The sequence below is a fragment of the Talpa occidentalis genome, unplaced genomic scaffold (assembly GCF_014898055.3).
Source record: "Talpa occidentalis isolate TD23 unplaced genomic scaffold, MPIMG_talOcc4v2.1, whole genome shotgun sequence".
NCBI classification, from domain to species: Eukaryota; Metazoa; Chordata; class Mammalia; order Eulipotyphla; family Talpidae; genus Talpa; species Talpa occidentalis.
Window position 1 is genome coordinate 69,652,822 of NW_026555331.1, and position 19,720 is coordinate 69,672,541.

At 39.0% G+C, this 19,720-nt stretch overlaps 1 protein-coding gene across 1 annotated transcript in view; it reads right to left on the reverse strand.

The window, feature by feature from the left end:
- Positions 1-19,720, reverse strand: part of SNTG1 (syntrophin gamma 1) — a 270,738-nt gene that overhangs the window by 138,752 nt on the left and 112,266 nt on the right. The window contains exons 9-10 of the mRNA XM_054691914.1: positions 13,592-13,722; positions 3,119-3,248 (exon numbers count right to left, since the gene is read on the reverse strand). Of these exons, the coding sequence (XP_054547889.1) occupies positions 3,119-3,248; positions 13,592-13,722 (261 nt within the window). The remainder of the gene's footprint in view (positions 1-3,118; positions 3,249-13,591; positions 13,723-19,720) is intronic.

Genomic DNA, 19,720 nt, shown 5'->3' on the forward strand with positions numbered 1-19,720 from the left:
ACTACTTGACTAAACAAAGTTGAACAACCTCACGATAATAAACAAGTTGATACTATCCTTAGTCATGGTTTATGGAGTTTATTTATAGGTCAGTATGTTTAAAGTTCCTTCTTCATTTAAACTTGATGATTGTTTTTGAGCAGGGATATGGAAACAAACTCTCAAAAATAGTAGACAGAGAAACTAGACTTCAGGGCCTCCCCGGTGGCATAGCGGTTGAGCGCTGGGTTGCGAAGCTGCCCATGGCCTCTGCAGTGCTGGTTTGATCCCCGGCTGCCGGAGGAGGGTCCCACATGGCTAGCAGACCTCTCCTGACGCCTGCTGCTCCCCTCAGCAGTGTACTTTGTCGGTCTGCCTGTTCTGTTCCCCGCTCTGGCTCTGGTGAATTCTCTCACGCCCCCACACTTCTGACTGTACCCAGTGGTTGCATAAATACATAAAATCTTAAAACAAAAAAAAAAACAACAAAAGCTAGATTTCATAACAAGTCTGATGAGACCAAAGTGTTGTTTTGTCAATATTGCAAAAATATCTCTGCAAAAACATCGATCTCAGTTTTCTTTGATCAAATAATGGGATATTTTGCAGTTGTACTTCTTCCTAGTCATGTCTAGTATGCACAAAACATTTAAGAGAACTAGACCAAACATCCAAAAATGCCAAAATAACTTATCCTGCTACTCTCAATATGTGTCAATTCATTCTTTAAAATTATCAACCATATTAACTGTCTCAATAATGTATCTATTGTATATTCACTGAAGTAGATCTAACTTTAACTTATTATTATTGTGTCTAATAACTGTTCAACATTAATTAAACACTACATCCTACTTTTGTGTGAAAACTGATTACATGATCAAAAGGCCTTCTGATTAGAATATAATTGCAGAGAAATAAAATAACAACTAGATAACTTTTACTATAATACCACAACAATATCATAAAAGAGTATGTATCGGGCCTCCCTGATGGTGCAAGGGGTTAAGGCGCAACCTATGAAGCTATCCGCAGCCACTATGGCATGAGTTCGATCCCAGTAGCCAGGGAGCTGCACACTTGGTGCAGTAGACCACTCTTGTTGCACCTGCTGCTCCCCTCAGCAGTGTGTTTCAGTCAATCAGCCTGTTCTGTTCCCCACTCTGTCTCTGGTGAATTCTCTCACCCTCCCACACCTCTGGCCTGTACCTCAGTTCTTGTATGCATAAATAAATAAATCTTTAAAAAAAAATGTATGTATCTCCCAGCTGCTAAAACTATTTGTTTTTGCTGTTTTTAAAAAAATTATTTATTTATACAAGAACAGGGATACAGGCCAGATGTGTGGGAGGGTGGGAGCATTCACCAGAGATAGAGTGGGGAATAGAACAGGCAGACTGACGAAATACACTGCTGAGGGGAGCAGTGGGCGAGACAGGAGTGATCTGCCATGCCATGTGGTCATCTTTGCAACTGGCAGGATCAAACTGGCACTGCGGAGGCTGCTGACAGCTTCACAGCGCTGCACTTAACCGCCTGTGCCACCAGTGAGGCCCATTATTTGGATACAGTTATCTGTTTTCATAAGTTTCATGGTAAGCACGTAACACAGACATTTCATATTTATAAAACAAGTGATACTTTTGGCTTATCCTTTTTGTGCTTCGAGAGGATAGAGGCATTTATATCTTCCCTGCTTTTCAAAATAAATCATTCAGGGCCTCCACTGGTGGCACAGTGGTTGAGCGCGGGGCTGCGAGGCTGCCCGCAGCCTCTGCAGCGCCGTTTCGTTTCCCAGCCGTCGGTGAGGGGCCCACCAAAAAAAAAAAAAAAAAAAAAAAATCATTCACTTTTGATAGCTTTTTTTAAGCACTCATTCACTTTTTATTCAGCATATATCCTATATACATATATCTTCAGCATATATCTTCAATGCAAGCCACTGAATTCTCTACAGCATGTGAGATGTGATACAAAATAATTGTGTTTGGCTTTCTCTGGTTTCAGGAGATTATCCATGTAGGAAGGATATCTATCCCAGTTCCTCTAAAGGTGCTAGAGACAAAGCCTGAATGATGTCTTTCCTGACTCCAGGAGCACCTAGGTTTTCCAAAAGAAATTTTTGATAGACAAACAATTGGACTGCAAAAGACACTGATTTTATACTAAGTGTATGTATAGACATTGTTACATTTAATATAGGCATTATAATGAACATTTTTGTTGATGTTCAAAAACGAAATAAATAGGCCCTCCCTGGTGGCACAGGGGGTTAAGCACCGCACTCTGAAGCAATCCACAGCCTCTGCAGCACGAGTTCGATCTCCTGCCAACCAAAGAGCAACAAACAGGGCGCAGCAGACCTCTCCTGTCTCATCCGCTGCTCCCATCGGCAGTGTATTTCAGTCAGTCTGCCTGTTCTGTTCTCTGCTCTGTCTCTGGTGAATGCTCTCATCCTCCCACACCTCTGGCCTATACCCCAGTTCTTCTATGCATGAATAAATGAATCTTTAAAAAAAGTAAACAACAAAAAAAAACAAAAATAAATAGCCAATAAATAAATAAATAAATAGCCAAAAGTGAACACATCAAAGCAATTTTCAGAAGTAATGGCAGGTCTTTTAATTGTTCCTTTCCAGTGTAGCCCTGGAAAGAGCTTTAGTCTCCAATGTAGTCCCCTCAACTCCTCTCTTACCCTTGAAATATATCTAGCTGAAATTCTGACATCACTAAAGGAAAATCAATAATACTCTCTTGAAATTCAGCATTTAGTTCAAATGTTTTTACATATTTATATTTAGTTAGCACACACCGTGTCTATTTTAACTTATTAATTAACGCAAATGTTTATGATGTTCGTTAATGGAGTATACTTGTGAAAGTATCCTTGAACTTACAAATGGGTTAAAATTCTCAGGATCAAGTGTTTAATCCAGAATAACTGTCATGATAGATTTGAAGTGTCTCATTGCTTCATTCTTTATGAATATGTAGCAGTTAATGAAAAATTGTATGTACATGTCTCTCTCTCTATATATATACACACACACATACATACATACATACATACACATATAAAGAAAAAAATCAGCAAAGCTAAGAAACTCAATGGCCAGACAAACTATAAAGCATTACTTACATTGTGCTTTGTCAGATTTGAAATATTAGTTGCTATTGCTTGAAGCCAGTCAATGCAGTCTTCAGCAGAGAGGCACTGAATAATCCCACTGCAGACTCCATCCACAGCAATGACTTGAAAAGCATTCTGCCTATGGTAATATCAGAATAAATTAGATCAAAACCCATTTAATTTACTTATTTGCTACTTGAAATACTATCTGTTGAAAGTTCTTCTTTCCACACAATATGTACATAGCTTCAAATTATTTGCTTACTTCTCTATGAATACATCACTTTTATTTTTATTTTTAATTATTTTTCATTGAAGCAACATTGATACGTGATACCATATATGATTTAGAGATTTTTAAATTTAAAGGTTCACACATTTTATGAGGCACATTACCAGACTATGCTCATCACCCAAACACCCATAATCCTCTGATATATTCCACAGAGCACCCTCCACTATTAACCCTCCCTATTCTCTACCCAAAACTTCTGGTAGACTTAATTTTGCAGTTCCATTTCCAGGGTTTGTTTTGGTTCATTGTATATGTTGTTTTTTTTTTTTTTCAAATTGTTTCTTTATATTTCACATATTATTGAAATCATTTAATAGTTGCTTTTCTCCTTGCAAATGATTCCAGTTAGCATAATCCCCTGCAGTTCCATTCAAGTTGTCACATATGGCAAGTTTAAATGTGAATATCTTTACATTTAAATGGAACACTAAAGATGAATTTAGATAGCATGCAATTTTGTTTTTAAAAATATTTTATTTCTTATGACATTGTTCATTTTTGTACAGTCATTGCTTTCTCTCCACAGATGTAGTCCAATAGTTCTCCCACTACCGTTTTGCCCATGAACTGTCACCGGATTCCCTTCTATCCTATCCTTCTGTATTTTGACTCCCACTCCCTTGCTGTCTGCCTCAGATCTATGGCCAATTTGGTAGTTTTGTCTTTTTCTTGACCTTTGTTTTGTTTCTCTATATTCTTCATATAAATGAAACCATCTTATATTCATCTTTTTTCTTATGACTTATTTTGGCTAGCAAAAATCCCTTCCAGTTCTACCCATGTTGCCACAAATGACATGAATTTGTCTTTTTTGATTGCTGAGTAATATTCCACTGTGTAAATGTACCACTCATTTTAAATCCTGCCATCTATTTTGGGAAATTCAGGTTGTTCCCATATCTTGGCTATTGTAAATAGTGTTGCAATAAACACAGGACTGCAGGTTTCCTTTCAAATTAGTGTTTTGTGTCCTTTGGGTGGATTCTTTTTTTTTTTTTTTAATAAGATTTATTTATTTATTTATACAAGCACTGGGTACAGTCAGAAGCACGGGAGGGTGAGATAATTCACCAGAGCTAGAGCGGAAAGCAGAACAGGCAGACTGATGAAATACACTGCTGAGGGGAGCAGAGGGTGGCAGGAGAGGTCTGCGCCATGTGGGACCCTCCTCCGGTGGCTGGGGAGTAGCCAGGGATCGAACCGGCTCTGCAGAGGCTGCAGGCAACTTCGCAGCCCAGCGCTCAACCGCTGCGCCACCAGGGAGACCCTGGGTGGATTCTTATGAGGGGAATCAGTGGATAATATGGTAGATCCATTTTCAGTGTCCTGGGGAAACTCCATATAGCTTTTTTATTTTATTTTTTGAAGATTTATTTACTTATGCATACAAGAACTGGGGTGCAGACCAGAGGTGGGGGGCTGACAGGATTCACCAGAGACACAATGGGGAACAGAACAGGCAGACTGAAATACACAGCTGAGAGGAGCAGCAGGCAAGATAGGACAGATCTGCTGCACCGTATGTGGAGCTCCCTGGCCCTCCAGGGATGGCACTTATGCAGCAAAGACTGCGGGCAATTTCATGGTTCTGTGCTTAACCCCTTGCACCACCAGGGAAGCCCCCCACATAGCTTTCTGTAGTGGCTGAGCCAGTTTGCATTCCCACCAGGAGCATAAGAGGGTTTCTTTAGTGTCATATCCTCTCAGGCATTTTAGGCATTTGTTATTTCCAATTTGTTTAATGTGGGCCATTCTCACTGGTGTGAGATGATATCTCATTGTGGTTTTTATTTGAATTTTTTTTTTATTCTGACCATTTTTGATTGGATTTTTTGCATTGTTGTTGAGTTCTGTAAACTCAAACATTATCAAAATGCCATCCTATATAAAGGAATTCAGTGCAATTCCAATAAAACTCTCAATGACATTCTGCAAGGAAATGGAACAAATTTTGTTGAAATTCAAAAAATCCCCAAAATGAAATCTCTCCTGACTAAAAGGGAAAGAATGGGGCCTCCCCTGTGGCGCAGCGGTTGAGCACTGGGTTGCGAAGCTGCCCGCAGCCTCTGTGGCGCCGGTTCGATCCCCGGCTGCTCCCCGGCCACTGGAGGAGGGTCCCACATGGCGCGCAGACCTCTCCTGCCGCCCGCTGCTCCCCTCAGCAGTGTACTTCAGCCCTTCTGCCTGCTCTGCTCCCCGCTCTGGCTCTGGTGAATTCTCTCACCCTCCCGCGCTTCTGACTGTACCCAGTGCATGTATAAGCAAAACAAACAAACAAATAAATAAATAAATAAAGCATGCCTCTATTAAAAAAAAAAAAAAAAAAAAAAAAAGGGAAAGAATGGAAGCATCCACTCCCAGACTTCAAACAATATTACAAAGTTATTATAGTAAAAACAGCATGGTACTGGGACAAAAACAGACACACAGACCAATGGAATTGAATTAAAAGTCTAGAAGTAAAACCACACATACAGGTCAACTAATTGATGATAAAGCAGCAAAGAATGTACACTGAAGCAAGGAGTGCCTCTTTAATAAATGATGCTGAGAAAACTGCACTGCAGCATGCAACTGAATGAAGCTAGATTACTATCTCAAACCATATATAAAAAAAGTAACTCAAAGTGTTAAAGACTTTAATTGATGAATGACCTGACACCATAAAATATACAAAGTAAAACAGGCTTTAAAACATTCCATGACCTAAAACTCAGATTTCAGACATCCTTCAGAATTCTTCTCCAGAAGCAAGGGAAACAAAATAGGATAAACAGCTGGGACTGCATTAAACTAAACATCTTTTGTACAACAAAAGAGACAGTAATCAAAATGAAGAGGCATTCTATTGAATGGGAGAAAATAATTCTGCAACAACATACAATGGGACTGATAGCATAGGTCAACAGCATATAACTTTGAAATAATGTCAAATTCTTGAGATTTAGAAGAAAAAAAAAAACTAAAGAAACTTTGACATTTAAAACCTTAGACATTTAAAATGGAAGACTAGCTAAGACATTTTAGAAAAATTATTTCCCCAGTTTACAATAATGTTATACATAGAAGTTTACCTATTATTTTGGTTACTAAGTCTTCTTGATATTTTTCAATGCATTTTCTTATTTACAATGGAATAAAAAACAAATAATAAAAACTAAAATATCATTTAGGTCATGAAGTACAGATCTTCTTAAAGATCATCAAGGTAAAAGGTTTCTATCAAATATCCCGGTCTATATTTTCATGCCCTAATCTTATATAAATGTTGGACTTTTTTTTTTTTTTTTTTTAAGATTTATTTATTTATTTATTTATACAAGCACTGGGTTCAGTCAGAAGCGTAGGAGGGTGAGAGAATTCACCAGAGCCAGAGCGGGGAGCAGAGCAGGCAGAAGGACCGACTTACACTGCTGAGGGGAGCAGCGGGCGGCAGGAGAGGTCTGCGCGCCATGTGGGACCCTCCTTCAGTGGCCGGGGAGCAGCTGGGGATCGAACCGGCACTGCAGAGGCCACGGGCAGCTTCGTAACCCAGCGCTCAACCTCTGCGCCACCGGGGAGGCCCAAATGTTGGACATTTCAATAAAAATAAAATTTTTCCTTACATGCGAAGGCCAGTCTGAATATTTGTATGTCCTTTTATTGATTTGTTGCTGATGTTCTTGTTAGAAAATTTTAAAAATATGTCATACTAAATTATTTAAAAAAGTGTTATAGAATTTAACGAAGCTCTCTACAACTTTAATGATTTACTTTGTCCATTCTCTTAACTCCTGCATCAAGCTTGTTACCTGTTCAGGTATAATTTTAATGGACAAGTATAGATAAAAATCCCAGAATGAATAGAAGCTTGTCAAAGTATACCACAACATGCATGCCAGAGAGCTTCATTATTAGACATGCGTCACTCTTCATTTCCAGAAGATGGTGCCGCTACTAAAACTAAGGCATCACAAAGACTTTTCACATGTAAGTCACCCTGCATGCAAATTATTAATATTTTTATGGAAATTTACTCTCAAGTCTTGACCAAGCTCTTTCAATGATTAAAAAGTAAATGTTCGGGCCTCCCAGCGGCGCAGCGAATTGAGCACAGTGCTGTGAAGCTGTCCTCAGCCTCTGCAGCACCTGTTCAATTCCCGGTCAGCCAGAGAGATACCCCTGCTCCCCTCAGCAGTGTTTTTGGTCTCTCTGCCTGTTTTGCTCTTCACTCTGTCACTGGTAATCCTCTCGCCCTCCCGCACCTCTGGCCTGTACCCCAGTTCTTGTATAAAAATAAATCTTTAAAAAAATAGTAAATGTTCAAGTTTGATTTTTTTTTTTAAGAAAAAATAAAACAAAACAAACTGTAAAAAATACAAGGACTGTTTGTGTTGGCATAATATAGTAATAATGTATTGTGCTTGAATTTGTAAGAAGAAAAAATGTATCAAATGAAAATATTATAACTTCACATAACTTTGTTTTAATTTTGATATTCACCAATAAGACATTTTATTTTTTATACTCTTGTATTTAACATCTTGTTAATTTTTTCACAGTGTAGGATTTTCTCCCCTAAAATGAGGTCACCATAACTTTCCCACCACTAAATTGCCCCACAGTTATGTAAGATATTTTAAATAATCAGACAGAAGCTCAACCACCCATGGAAAAGAGAACTAATTTCAGTTTAGCAATGAGTTTTTTCCACTCTATAATTATCATAAACATTGTTTCATGTGCCATAATTCAAGCAATTTTTTTAAGATTTATTTATTTTTATACAAGAGCTGGGGTACAGGCCAGAGGCGTGGGAGGGTGAGAGGATTCACCAAAGACAGAGCAGGGAGCAGAACAGGCAGATGACAAAAATACACTGCTGAGGGGAGCAGTGGGCACAACAGGAGAGATCTGCTGCACCATGTGGGATTCTTGCAGGCTGGCGGGGATCCAACCTGTTCTCAGAGGCTTTGGACGGCTTCACAGGGCAGCACTCAACCTTCTGTGCCACCGGGTAGGCCCAATTCAAGCAATTTTTTTTTTTTTAAGATTTATTTATATAAGAACCGGGGGACGGCCAGATGTGCTGAAGGGTGAGAGGAATCACCAGGGACAGAGCGGGGAACAGAACAGGCAGACTGACTGAAATACACTGCTGAGGGGAGCAGCGGGCACAGCAGGAGAGATCTGTGCACTACGTGGGACCCTCGCCAGCCGGAATCGAACCACCGCTGCAGATTGCGGACAGCTTCACAGTGCTGAGCTTAACTGCCTGCGCCACCAGGGGAGGCCCCATTCAAGCAAATCTTAATCATATTTATCCTCTGCTTTAAATGACCATTGGCAGTTTGATATTTAAGCTGATTAAAGTTAATACACGTAGAACAATTCTGTAATCTATGTAATCATGTATGTGATATAGTCCCAACATAGAATAGATCTGAGTGACTAATCTTTTATAATCCTAGACTTATATGTTAATATACATTATATTTTACATTGTTTCTAACTTTTCAGGTTAAATTAAAGGAAGCCTGTTCATGAATATAAGTGAAATATTTGAAAAGATTGATTGCTTGCATATGACCACTTGCAAAATAGATGGATCCTGAATATTAGAGTTGAGGTCCTATTTCTTCCTTTGTTAGTGAATAAATGAGACTATTGACAATTTAGTTTGCTTATTTGTGCAAGCCCTGAAAAAAAAATGAGAATAATATTGTAGATTTAACAAGTGTTTATAGAATAACTGGTGGGAACTTTCTTGTCTCATCTTCTTTGATTGTATATTTTCTGATTATTTAATGTTGTGAGACATCAAACCTTAACATTTATAGCAGTCTTGTGAATATCCAAATTAAATTATGGTTTATTTTAACAAATTAATTTCAATATGAAATATTGCATTTTATTTATTTGTATTAATTTATTTACTTTTATTTGAGGCGATATATGGACGCCTTGAAGCTTCCCTGGTGGCACAAGGGGATAAATCTCAACACTATGAAGCTATCATTAGCCACTGCAACACAAGTTTGATCCCCAGCCAGAAAGCTAACCAATATGGTGCTGCAGACCTCGCCTGTCTCACCCACTGTTCTGTCAGTAATGTGTTTCAGTAGATCTGTCTGTTTTGCTCTTTACACTGTCACTGATTAATCCCCTCACCCCCTTCAACTCTAGCCTGTACCCCAGCTCTTGTATGCATAAATAAATATTTTTAAAAATGTTATATAAAAACAAAAATCATTCATTATATATTATTATAAGAGCATATGGAATATTTGCTAACATTATTTATATATTTGGAGATGTAAAGCTTTAGCAAATATCAGGATTGAAATCATTCATCAAAAAAAAAAAATAATATTAGGGCCTCCCTGGTGGCACAAGGGGTTAAGCACATCACTGTGAAGCTATCAGATGCCTCTGAAACAAGAGTGTGATCCCAGACCAGTAAGGAGCTACCCACATGGCATAGCAGACCTCTCCTGTCTCACCCGCTGCTCTCCTCAGCAGTGTATTTCGGTCAGTCTGCCTGTTCTATTCCCCATTCTGTCTCTGGTGTATCATCTCAGCCCCTGCACCTCTGGCCTGTACCCCAGTTCTTGTATGCATAAATAAATAAATCTTTTTAAAAAAATAAATCATATTGTCAACGAACAGCAGTGATAATTAGAAAACTTCAGTGTATTTTGAAACTTTGAAATAGATTGTAACAAAAATGAGAAAATAGTAAATTAGAAAATTAGAAAATATTAAATGAACAATAACTACAAAAATACATGATTATCTGTACTTGTTGACTCCCAATTCTGGCCATGAATGGTTAGCCTCATTCTTCTTAAGTGTTTCCTGATACAACTAAAATAACTTGGATTTAATTCGGCAATTATAGACAGTCCCTGAAAGGTAAAAGGATAAAGCTGATTGTTGAGGTAACTTGGGACTAGAGGAATAAACATGGGGTAAATGGTCTGTGCTTCCTAATTATCTTCTATGTAAGTGTGCTCAAGAATCTTCCAGCTCAGAATCATCAACAGTAAGACAAAAAAGTCCTTTCAAGTAAATTCTGTATCCCCACATAAGGACTGGAAATCGAGTAGGCTAACGACATAAAAACAATTTTGGTAATTTGCCTTAATCCAGTCAAACATGAATAGAACCACTGACTCCTCCACCAAGGTTGCAGCAAGACCAAGCAAGGGGCTGATTTGATTCCTCCACTTGATTTAGTCCTCGGGTCCAAGGAGAAAGCTAGTCTTCATCTATTACTCAAAGATAGCATTTCAACCCTCCCCAGGGTGAAGACAGCATTTCAACCCTCCCCAGGGTGGCATCAGTGGCATACCAGAGAGGAAGTAATCCTCTGTACCAACCCTGTGGCAATTTGGAAGAGTGACTAGTATCGGATGCAACCAGGCAGCTACACCCCCATGCCAACTGCCATGGTCCAGTAAAGAGCTGAAACTATACTCCCACTTGTCATCACCAAGGTGAAGTGAGAGGGTAGAGAATGAAATGAGAGCTTCAGCTTTCTTTTCACCCCTTTTCTCTGTCAGAAGGATTCTATACACCACCTTGAAACAACAAAGCAATGTCTACCTTCCCAGCCTCTCCACCTTCTGTTGCAGTAGGGCCAAACAGGGTACTGAGATTATACCACTTCTAAAGTTAATGAAATGATCAAATTAGTGCCTAACTTTCACTGGATTTGGTCAGCAGGACTGAGGAACATGTCCAACTTACAGCTGAAACATCTGCAATAAGAAATTAAGAGTAAGCATTCTATTACTGTTTTGGAAGTTGTCAACAAGAAACTTAGCATGCACACCCATTGAACCTTTAACTACACTTCAACCAAAGGATTTCCTGCTAAAGGTGGAAATTATGTAGATTCCAAACTCTCATAATTTAATAGCAAATAACTCCAGAATGGAGCCTCCCTGGGAGCACAGGGGTTAAAGTCTCAATGCTATCAAGCTATCTCCAGCCACTGTGACATGGGTTCAATCCCCAGCCAGGGAGCAACCCACATGGCACAGCAGACCTCTCCTGTCTCGCCCGCTGCTCCCCTCAGCAGTGTGTTTCAGTAGATTCACCTGTTCTGCTCCCCATTCTGTCTCTGGTGAATTCTCTCAACCCTGCACCTCTGGCCAAATCCCAGTTCTTGTATGCATAAATAAGTAAAATAAATCTTTAAAAAATAAGTCCAGGATGATTTTTTTTAAATCACTACTTTAAACAATGTTAATAAAACCATCATGCAAAAAGAAAAACAAAAATCAGACACTGATACTGAAATGCACATGATGTTGAAAATATCTGAATGATATTTTAAATTGGTCATAAGAAATATGCTTCAACAAACATCTACAATTTCTCTTGAAACAAATAAAAATAGAAGTTTTCAGCAAAAAAAAAATACAAGTTGTAAGGGAGTACCAAATGAACATAAAAGAACTGATAATGACATTAACAAGAAATTAAAATCATACTGAATGAGCTTGATATCAGAGTGTAGGTGACAGAAGATAGAATTACAGAACTTGAAGCTAAGGCAAGAGAATTTGACTCTTTTTTATAACAGAAAGGAAAATGATTAAAAAAAATAATCAAATCTCCAAGATCCATGGAACGATAATTAAAGAGCTAGGTTAACAGTGACGGGAGGAGTGATGAGAGAGGAGGAATATAATAAAGTATTTGAATAAATAGTGGTCAAAAATTTCTATAATTTGGACCTCGCCGGTGGCGCGGCTGCTTGAGCACAGCACTGTGAAGCTGTCTGCAGCATGGGTTCGATTCCTGGCTGGCCAGGGAGATTCTCACATGGCGAGGCAGACCTCTCCTGTCTTGCCCGGTGCTCCCCTCAGCAGTGTACTTCAGTCCCTCTGCCTGTTCTGCTCCCTGCTCTGTCTCTGGTGAATTCTCTCACTCTCCTGAGCCTCTGGCCTGTACCCCAGCTATTGTATAAATAAATAAATCTTTAAAAAATTCTAAATTTGATGAGTCATAAGCATCCAAATTTAAGAAGTTTAGTGAAAACCAGACAGAATCCGGGTCAACATATATCATAATTAAACTGATATGGTGCTTAATATGTCCATTAAAATTCAGATAATTTTAATATTATATTTAGAAAATGGGGAGGTTAATGGAATCTAAATGGTTGTAATGTTTCTAAATTTCATTCAAATGTAAATCATTTAATAACAAACAAATTGATAAGATGTGCATATTGTAGCACCTAGAGCACCTACTCAAAAAAAAAAAATAGAAATTGATGGAGTCAAAGATGTTATAATTAAACAGAACAAATTCTAAAACTTGTAGGTATACCTATAGCAGAAATGGAATGGAAATGTATAACTCTGACATATTTTTGGAAAGAAAATCTGAAAAATTAGTATTTTTTTTGAAAAATTATTATTTGAACCAGGGTCTGGAAACTATGACCTATGGGTCAAATCTAGCCTGCCACCTGTTTTCAGAAATGTGTTTTATTAGAACAGCACCAAGTCCATTCATTTATATTTGGTCTGAAAACTGCTTTCATGATACTATCACAAAGCTGTATAGTTGCAACAAAGAGGGTTGTAAAACCCAAAATACTATTTTTTTAATAGAAAAGTGTGTGTCTGAAGACTTTCCATAAAAACAAATAATCCAAGCCAAACAATTTAAGGAAGTGAAACAAGAAAGAAGTAAAAATTCACAATTTATAATAACACATATATTGAAGGGCTTCAACAAACCCAGTAAATAGTCTCTTGTATATAATAAATAAATAAAATTTGCAACTCCCTATCATAATTGACCAAGACAAAAAGAGAAAAATAAAATTCAAAGAATGAAAAGGACATCATTAGTGTTCTTATAGTTATTTAAAAAGAAGGTGAAAATATTATTAATTGCATGAAAATTTGTATTTCAATGAACTATACAATTACCCTGAGGAAAAAAATAAACAACATATTAAAACTCATACAAGAAGACATTAAATACACTGAATCCATTGCAATAAGTTAGTGCTAGAGTCAGAGCTTCATATTTTTTTACTAGATTCAAACATGTTTTGCTATATCACACTATGCTTCTGTATTTTTTTTTCTCATTATAATAAATGTGCTAGGGAAAAAAAGGGAAGTAATGTAAAAATTTGACTATAGAACTCTTTGCAATCATCAAGAGCTTAAACTCACCGACTCAAATCTGTCCCAGGCACATACTGAGAGAAGCGTGAATGCAGGAGAGGGATCAGCCTAAGGTCACACCATCGCTTTTCCCACCTCAGACCTGGTGATGTCGGCCATGAAGAACATGATAATGTGTCCTGAAAGAGTGCAGATATTCGGATTGTTATTTTTTTTTTCTTTCTGTGTATTGAGTAGCTGTGTCAAAAACCCTACATATTTTTTTCTACTTAAATAATCAAAAGACATTTATGTAATACCACAAGAAAAATAACCAATATTCATTGACAATGAAATTGTATTCTTTAACCACTCAGAATGGATTTTTACAGGAATGTAAAGAAGGACTCATTGAGACCAAGAATGACAGAGAAAATGATACAATGGGAGAAGAAAATAAAAATTGAAAGTGAGGACCTCCCCGGTGGCGCAGCGGTTGAGCCCTGGGTTGCGAAGCTGCCCGCAGCCTCTGTAGCGCCGGTTCGATCCCCGGCTGCTCCCCGGCCATCGAAGGAGGGACCCACATGGTGCGCAGACCTCTCCTGCCACCCGCTGCTCCCCTCAGCAGTGTGCTTCAGTCCTTCTGCCTGATCTGCTCCCTGCTCTGGCTCTGGTGAATTCTCTCACCCTCCCGCACTTCTGACTGTACCCAGTGCATGTATAAACAAACAAATAAATAAATAAAATAAAAATAAATAAATAAATATTTATTAAAAAAAATTGAAAGTGAGACATAATTGAATTCATTTGAGAATGGGAGAGATTGCCCAAATACAAATTCTGATATACTAGTAAATGATAAAAAAAAAAAAAAAAAAAAAAACTTGCAGTTTCCTATTCTTTTAATATTTATTTATTTATGCACATAAGTACAGGCCAGAGGTGTGGGGGTTGAGAGGCTTCAGAGACAGAGTGGGGAACAGAAAAGGCAGATCTACTGAAATACGCTGCTGAGGGGAACAGTGGGCAAGACAGGAGAGGTCTGCTGTGCCATGTGGGTAGGTCCCTGGTTGCCTGGGGATTGAACTTGTGCTGCAGAGTCTGCTGATAGCTTCACAGTGCTGTGCTTAATTAACCCCTGGTGCCACCAGGGAGGCCCTGCAGTTTTTTATAAGTATGTTTGAGTAAAACACTCATATAAACAGTTTTTGAAAATCAATAAAGTGAATATTTGGCTTTTGTTTTAATTTCATGTGTATAAAATGTATGAATTTTCTTACATTGTTTTAATACCAGGTTTTGTGAACAACTGCTGGTTTAAAATTAAAAGACTTAAATTTACTACTATTATGTATAGAGAAGACATTCCTTTGAATAAGATTCAAGTTTTTCACCCAATGATTCATGTTTTCTTTATATCAGTTTCATTGTTGAATTTTCTTCCTGGCACTAGTATATGAAATATTTCTTCCAGGCAGTAGTGTATGTTGATATTTAAGTTGACATGGGTTACAAGGGACTATAATATGAATGTGAATATATATATATATATTCACATATATATTCACACATATATGTGTATATATATATTCACATATATATTCACACATATATGTGTATATATAATATATATAGTGTGTGTATATAATAATATATACATATATATAGTGTGCATATATATAGGATACATAAGATATATACAGGTCCCTCAGATGAGGGACCTGCTGACATTAATTTATTTCTATTATAGAGAATGCATAATTTATGGGTGCATAATTAGAGGGTAATCTATGTTAGTTTAGATTTTAAAACTCGGTTAGTCTAAACATCATTAATCTTTTGCTTCAGTTTTTTTTTTTTTTTTTTCAAAATTGCTTAAGGGAAATTTTTTTCTATTATTTTTACTTACACTTGAGTGTTTCTTTTTCAATATTACCTCATTTATCAATTGTGCAAATAAAAAATCTAAATCCTTAGTTATTTAGAATAACAGGGTGGATGGGTTAAGACCATTTAATAAAATTCCCTCTTCTAGTGATTCATTGAGACACTTAATTTTTAAGACATTTACCCTTTGATACAGATAGTTGTTTACAATGTTTACCTGGAAATTATAAAAGCATAAATTTATTTTATGTTAATATTTCCCCTAGCCCTCACATCAAACATATAACTAGCCAGCATGTGATATGGTGTCATATGATGTAAAGTAAATATTGAGGGTTCAGACTTCACATCAGAGTCAGATCAACCGATTTCAAATCTCAATTTCAGAAATGAGTAGTCCTCTTGTAACAGGTGGCTGAAGCCATAGACTATTACAGGCGGTGCCCCTTGGAGGGGATGGTGGTTGCTGGTGAAAATAGCCCCAGGAAAATGCTAAAAGCGGGGTGGAGCAATTGATAATTGATAATAGTGACTGCAGCAGGGGGCTCAAGAGCAGTCTTATAAGGCAGATTTTGGCATTTGGGGTTAGCAGATTTGGGCCCCCACCATGCCAATCTTTTCCAAAGGCTGGTGTGACCTGGCAGAGAAGACTGGAGACCTAGAGCAAGGTGTCTTGCTGAGATGTGTAAGTGTGGCTGTTTGTTGGGTACTTTGGCCACTATTGTTTTGAGTGTTGCTTGTCTGGTGCTGTGCTGGGGCAATCCAGCAGCTCATGGGGACATTTCCTGTCATGTTTTGTGCTGTCTTCATGAGTCAGAGCCTGGCCTGTAATTTGGCTGCCACATGTGCACAGTGGCAGAAAGACACCATTTGAACTGCTTTTGTGCAGAACTGAGTAACATCGGACATGGCTTTGGCTAAGGTAAAGACCATTTTTGGCCACAGTAATGCTTTGCTTTATCCTGGTTTATTAAATAAATCCTTTTGTTGTCGTTTCCTGAGCCTAAGTAATCTTGCTTCTGTGTGTGTGTGGGGGGTGAAAAACTCAGACAGTGACCAGTAAACTATTAGGGCACTGTGCTTGGCCTTTTCAGTCTCCCTTTTCTCCCTTATATCGCTACAAATTAGGGCAAGTTATTTAAGCTTACTGTGTCTTATTTTGCCTATATCCAAAGATAAGGATATCACATGGATCCACTTATACAGAAAAACTTAAGCCATGTTTAGAAGCATGACAATTTTGCTTTCCTATCTTTTCCTATATTTTTCTGTTTCTTGTCAACAGATTTATCATAAAATATCATTTAATATTCATAATCAGAAATAGGAATGTTGAAAATAATATTGTCTTGCTTATTTAACAATTTTGCAATGTAGTTTAAAAAAAAATTATCGATATGTCCTTATCTGTCATTAAAAGCACAAAAATTGGGTCTCTCTCATGGTGCAGGACTCAAGTCTCAGCATTATCAAGCTATTGCCAGCCATTGTAGCACAAGTTCTGGCCAGGAAGCTAACCCACATGGCACAGTAGACCTCTCCTATTTTGCCCACTGCTCCCCTCAGCAGTGTATTTCAGTCAATCTGCTGTTCTGCTTCCCACTCTGTCTCTAGTGAATCCTCTTACCCTATGCACCTCTGGCCTATACCTCAGATCTTGTATGTTTAAATAAAGAAATCTTTACAAAAGAAAAATAGGACCTCCCTGGTAGTGCAAGGGGTTGAACACAGCACAGTGAAGCCATCCACAGCCTCTGCAGCACAAGTTCAATCCCCTGGTCCACCAGGGAGCTACCCACATGGCACAGCAGACCTGTCCTGTTTTGCCCACTGCTCCCTTCAGCAGTGTGTTTGGTCAGTCTACCTGTTCTGCTCCCCACTCTGGTCAATCCTCTCAACCCCATTACCTCTGACCTTTACCCCAGTTCTTGTGTGCATAAGTAAATAAATATTTAAAAATATAAAAATAAAATAAATTTATTACTTTGGGCCTCCCTAATGGCACAAGGGGTAAAGACACAACCTATGAAGCTGCCTACAGCCACCACAGCGTAAGTTCGATCCCTGGCCAGGGAGTAAACCATATGGTGCAGCAGACATCTCCTGACTCACCAGCTGCTCCCTCAGCAGTGCATTTCAGTCAATCTGCCTGTTCTGTTCCCAACTCTGTCTCTAGTGGATCCTCTCACCACCTGCACCTCTGGCCTGTACCCCCATCCTTGTATGCATAAATAAATAAACCTTTAAAAAATATATTGTTTCCTGCAACACATGCAAATGCCAAATTAGAGACCTGCAAATAGCCCAAGGCTAGCTGGTAAACTTGTGTGGAAAAGCACGTGTGTGCTTGAAAAGCATACACGGATCGAGGCTGCCCAGGTCCCCATGCCCGCGACCAAGGTTTGTGGGAACAGTCACTGAGGTGAATGACCCTCACTGTGTAATCCAAAACCATTCACTTGGGCATGGGAGCAGGGTGCAAAAAGCGCCATTTCTGCGGACACTGAACTGGGCTACCACCCAAGTCCTGCATCTGAGGGCTTCAGAACAGAGATCTGGGACAGGAAATTCAGGGCGGTGGATCCCCACAATGTTTGGCACAGGGCAGCACCCTGTTGAGCCATTCCATGCTGTGGAGTCAGGGCAGCACCCTGTTGAGCACGCCGTTTAGCCATTCCACGCCATCCCCACTCAGTTTCCCAGAGACTCCCGGTGAAAAAAGCACAGCACTGAAGGACACTAGGAAAGATCTCTGGTACCACCTAGTGATAAGAACAAAATCACCAACTTCCTAATCGTTGGAAGCCAGGCTTTCCAAAACCACCCTCAAGCTCTGGGAGGGTATGGGCCACACAAACAAGGGTAAGAAGGGAAACAAGGCACAGAGCAAAACCCCATTCTGGCACTGAGAGCTAAGCACAGGATTCGGGGTGTGAAACGTGCCATAACAGTGGACACTGCACAGGGTGACAGCCATCATTTTGGATCTGTGACCCTAAGATTTAGAACTAGAGTACAGAATTCAGGGTACGGGATCCACACAGCTGTGGGCACAGTACCAGGTGAACACGGGGCAGACACAGCACACAGCATGAACAATAACCCCTGTGTCGAGGTGCTCCCCTTCGTCCATCCATTAAGGAAAAGATAAAAACCTGGGATTACATCAAACTGGAAAGATTCTGCACAGCAAAAGAGACATTAACCAAAACAGAGAGACACCCCACTGATTGGGAAAAAATCTTTGCACTCCAGTCAACTAATTAGGGACTGATCACTAAGATATACAAAGAACTCACAGGACTCAACAAAAACAAAATAAACAAACCAGTCAACAAATGGACAGAAGAACTTAAAAGACATTTCTCCAAGAGGAAATGCAAATGGCCAACAGGCATATGAAAAATGTTCAACATCCCTTATCAGGGAAATGCAAATTAAAACCACATTGAGATACCACTGTATACCAGTAAGAATGGCACATATCAAAAACAAAACAAAAACAAAAACAAAAAACAAAAAAAAAAGCAACAAACAAGGATGTGATGATAAAAGAACTCTCCTACATTGTTAGTGGGAGTGCAAACTGGTCCAACCACTATGGAAAGCTGTCCGGAGTTTCCTCAGTCTACTAAAAATGGAGGTACCATACAATCCGGGCAATTCCAGTACTAGGGATCTATCCAAAGGACACAAAAACATTGATTCAAAAGAACACCTATGTCTGTACACCTATGTTTTAATTGCAGCACTATTTATAATAGGTAAAACCTGGAAAGAACCCAATGCCCAAAAATAGATGACTGGATCAAGATGTGGTATATAGGGCCTCCCCAGTGGCCCAGCGGTTGAGTGCTGGGTTAGGAAGCTTCCCGCAGCCTCTGCAGCGCGGGCTCAATCCCTGGCTGCTCCCCGGCCGCAGGAGGAGGGTCCCGCATGGCGCACAGACCTCTCCTGCCGCCCGCTGCTCCCCCCAGCAGTGTACTTCAGTCTGCCTGCTCTGCTCCCCGCTCTGGCTCTGGTGAATTCTCTCACCCCCCCCCCCACACTTCTGACTGTACCCAGCGCTTGTATAAATAAATAAAAATAAATCTTAAAAAAAAAAAAAAGATGTGGTATATATACACAATGGTATTTTATTCAGCAATCAAAAAGGATAAACTCATGCCATTCACAGGAACATGGATGGAGCTAGAAGGAATTATGCTCAGTGAAATAAGCCAGAAGGGGTTTCACTTATAGCAGGAATATAGGGAAACCCAATAAGACATCAGTGTAAAAAAATAATAACAGTACAAAACACAACAAAGT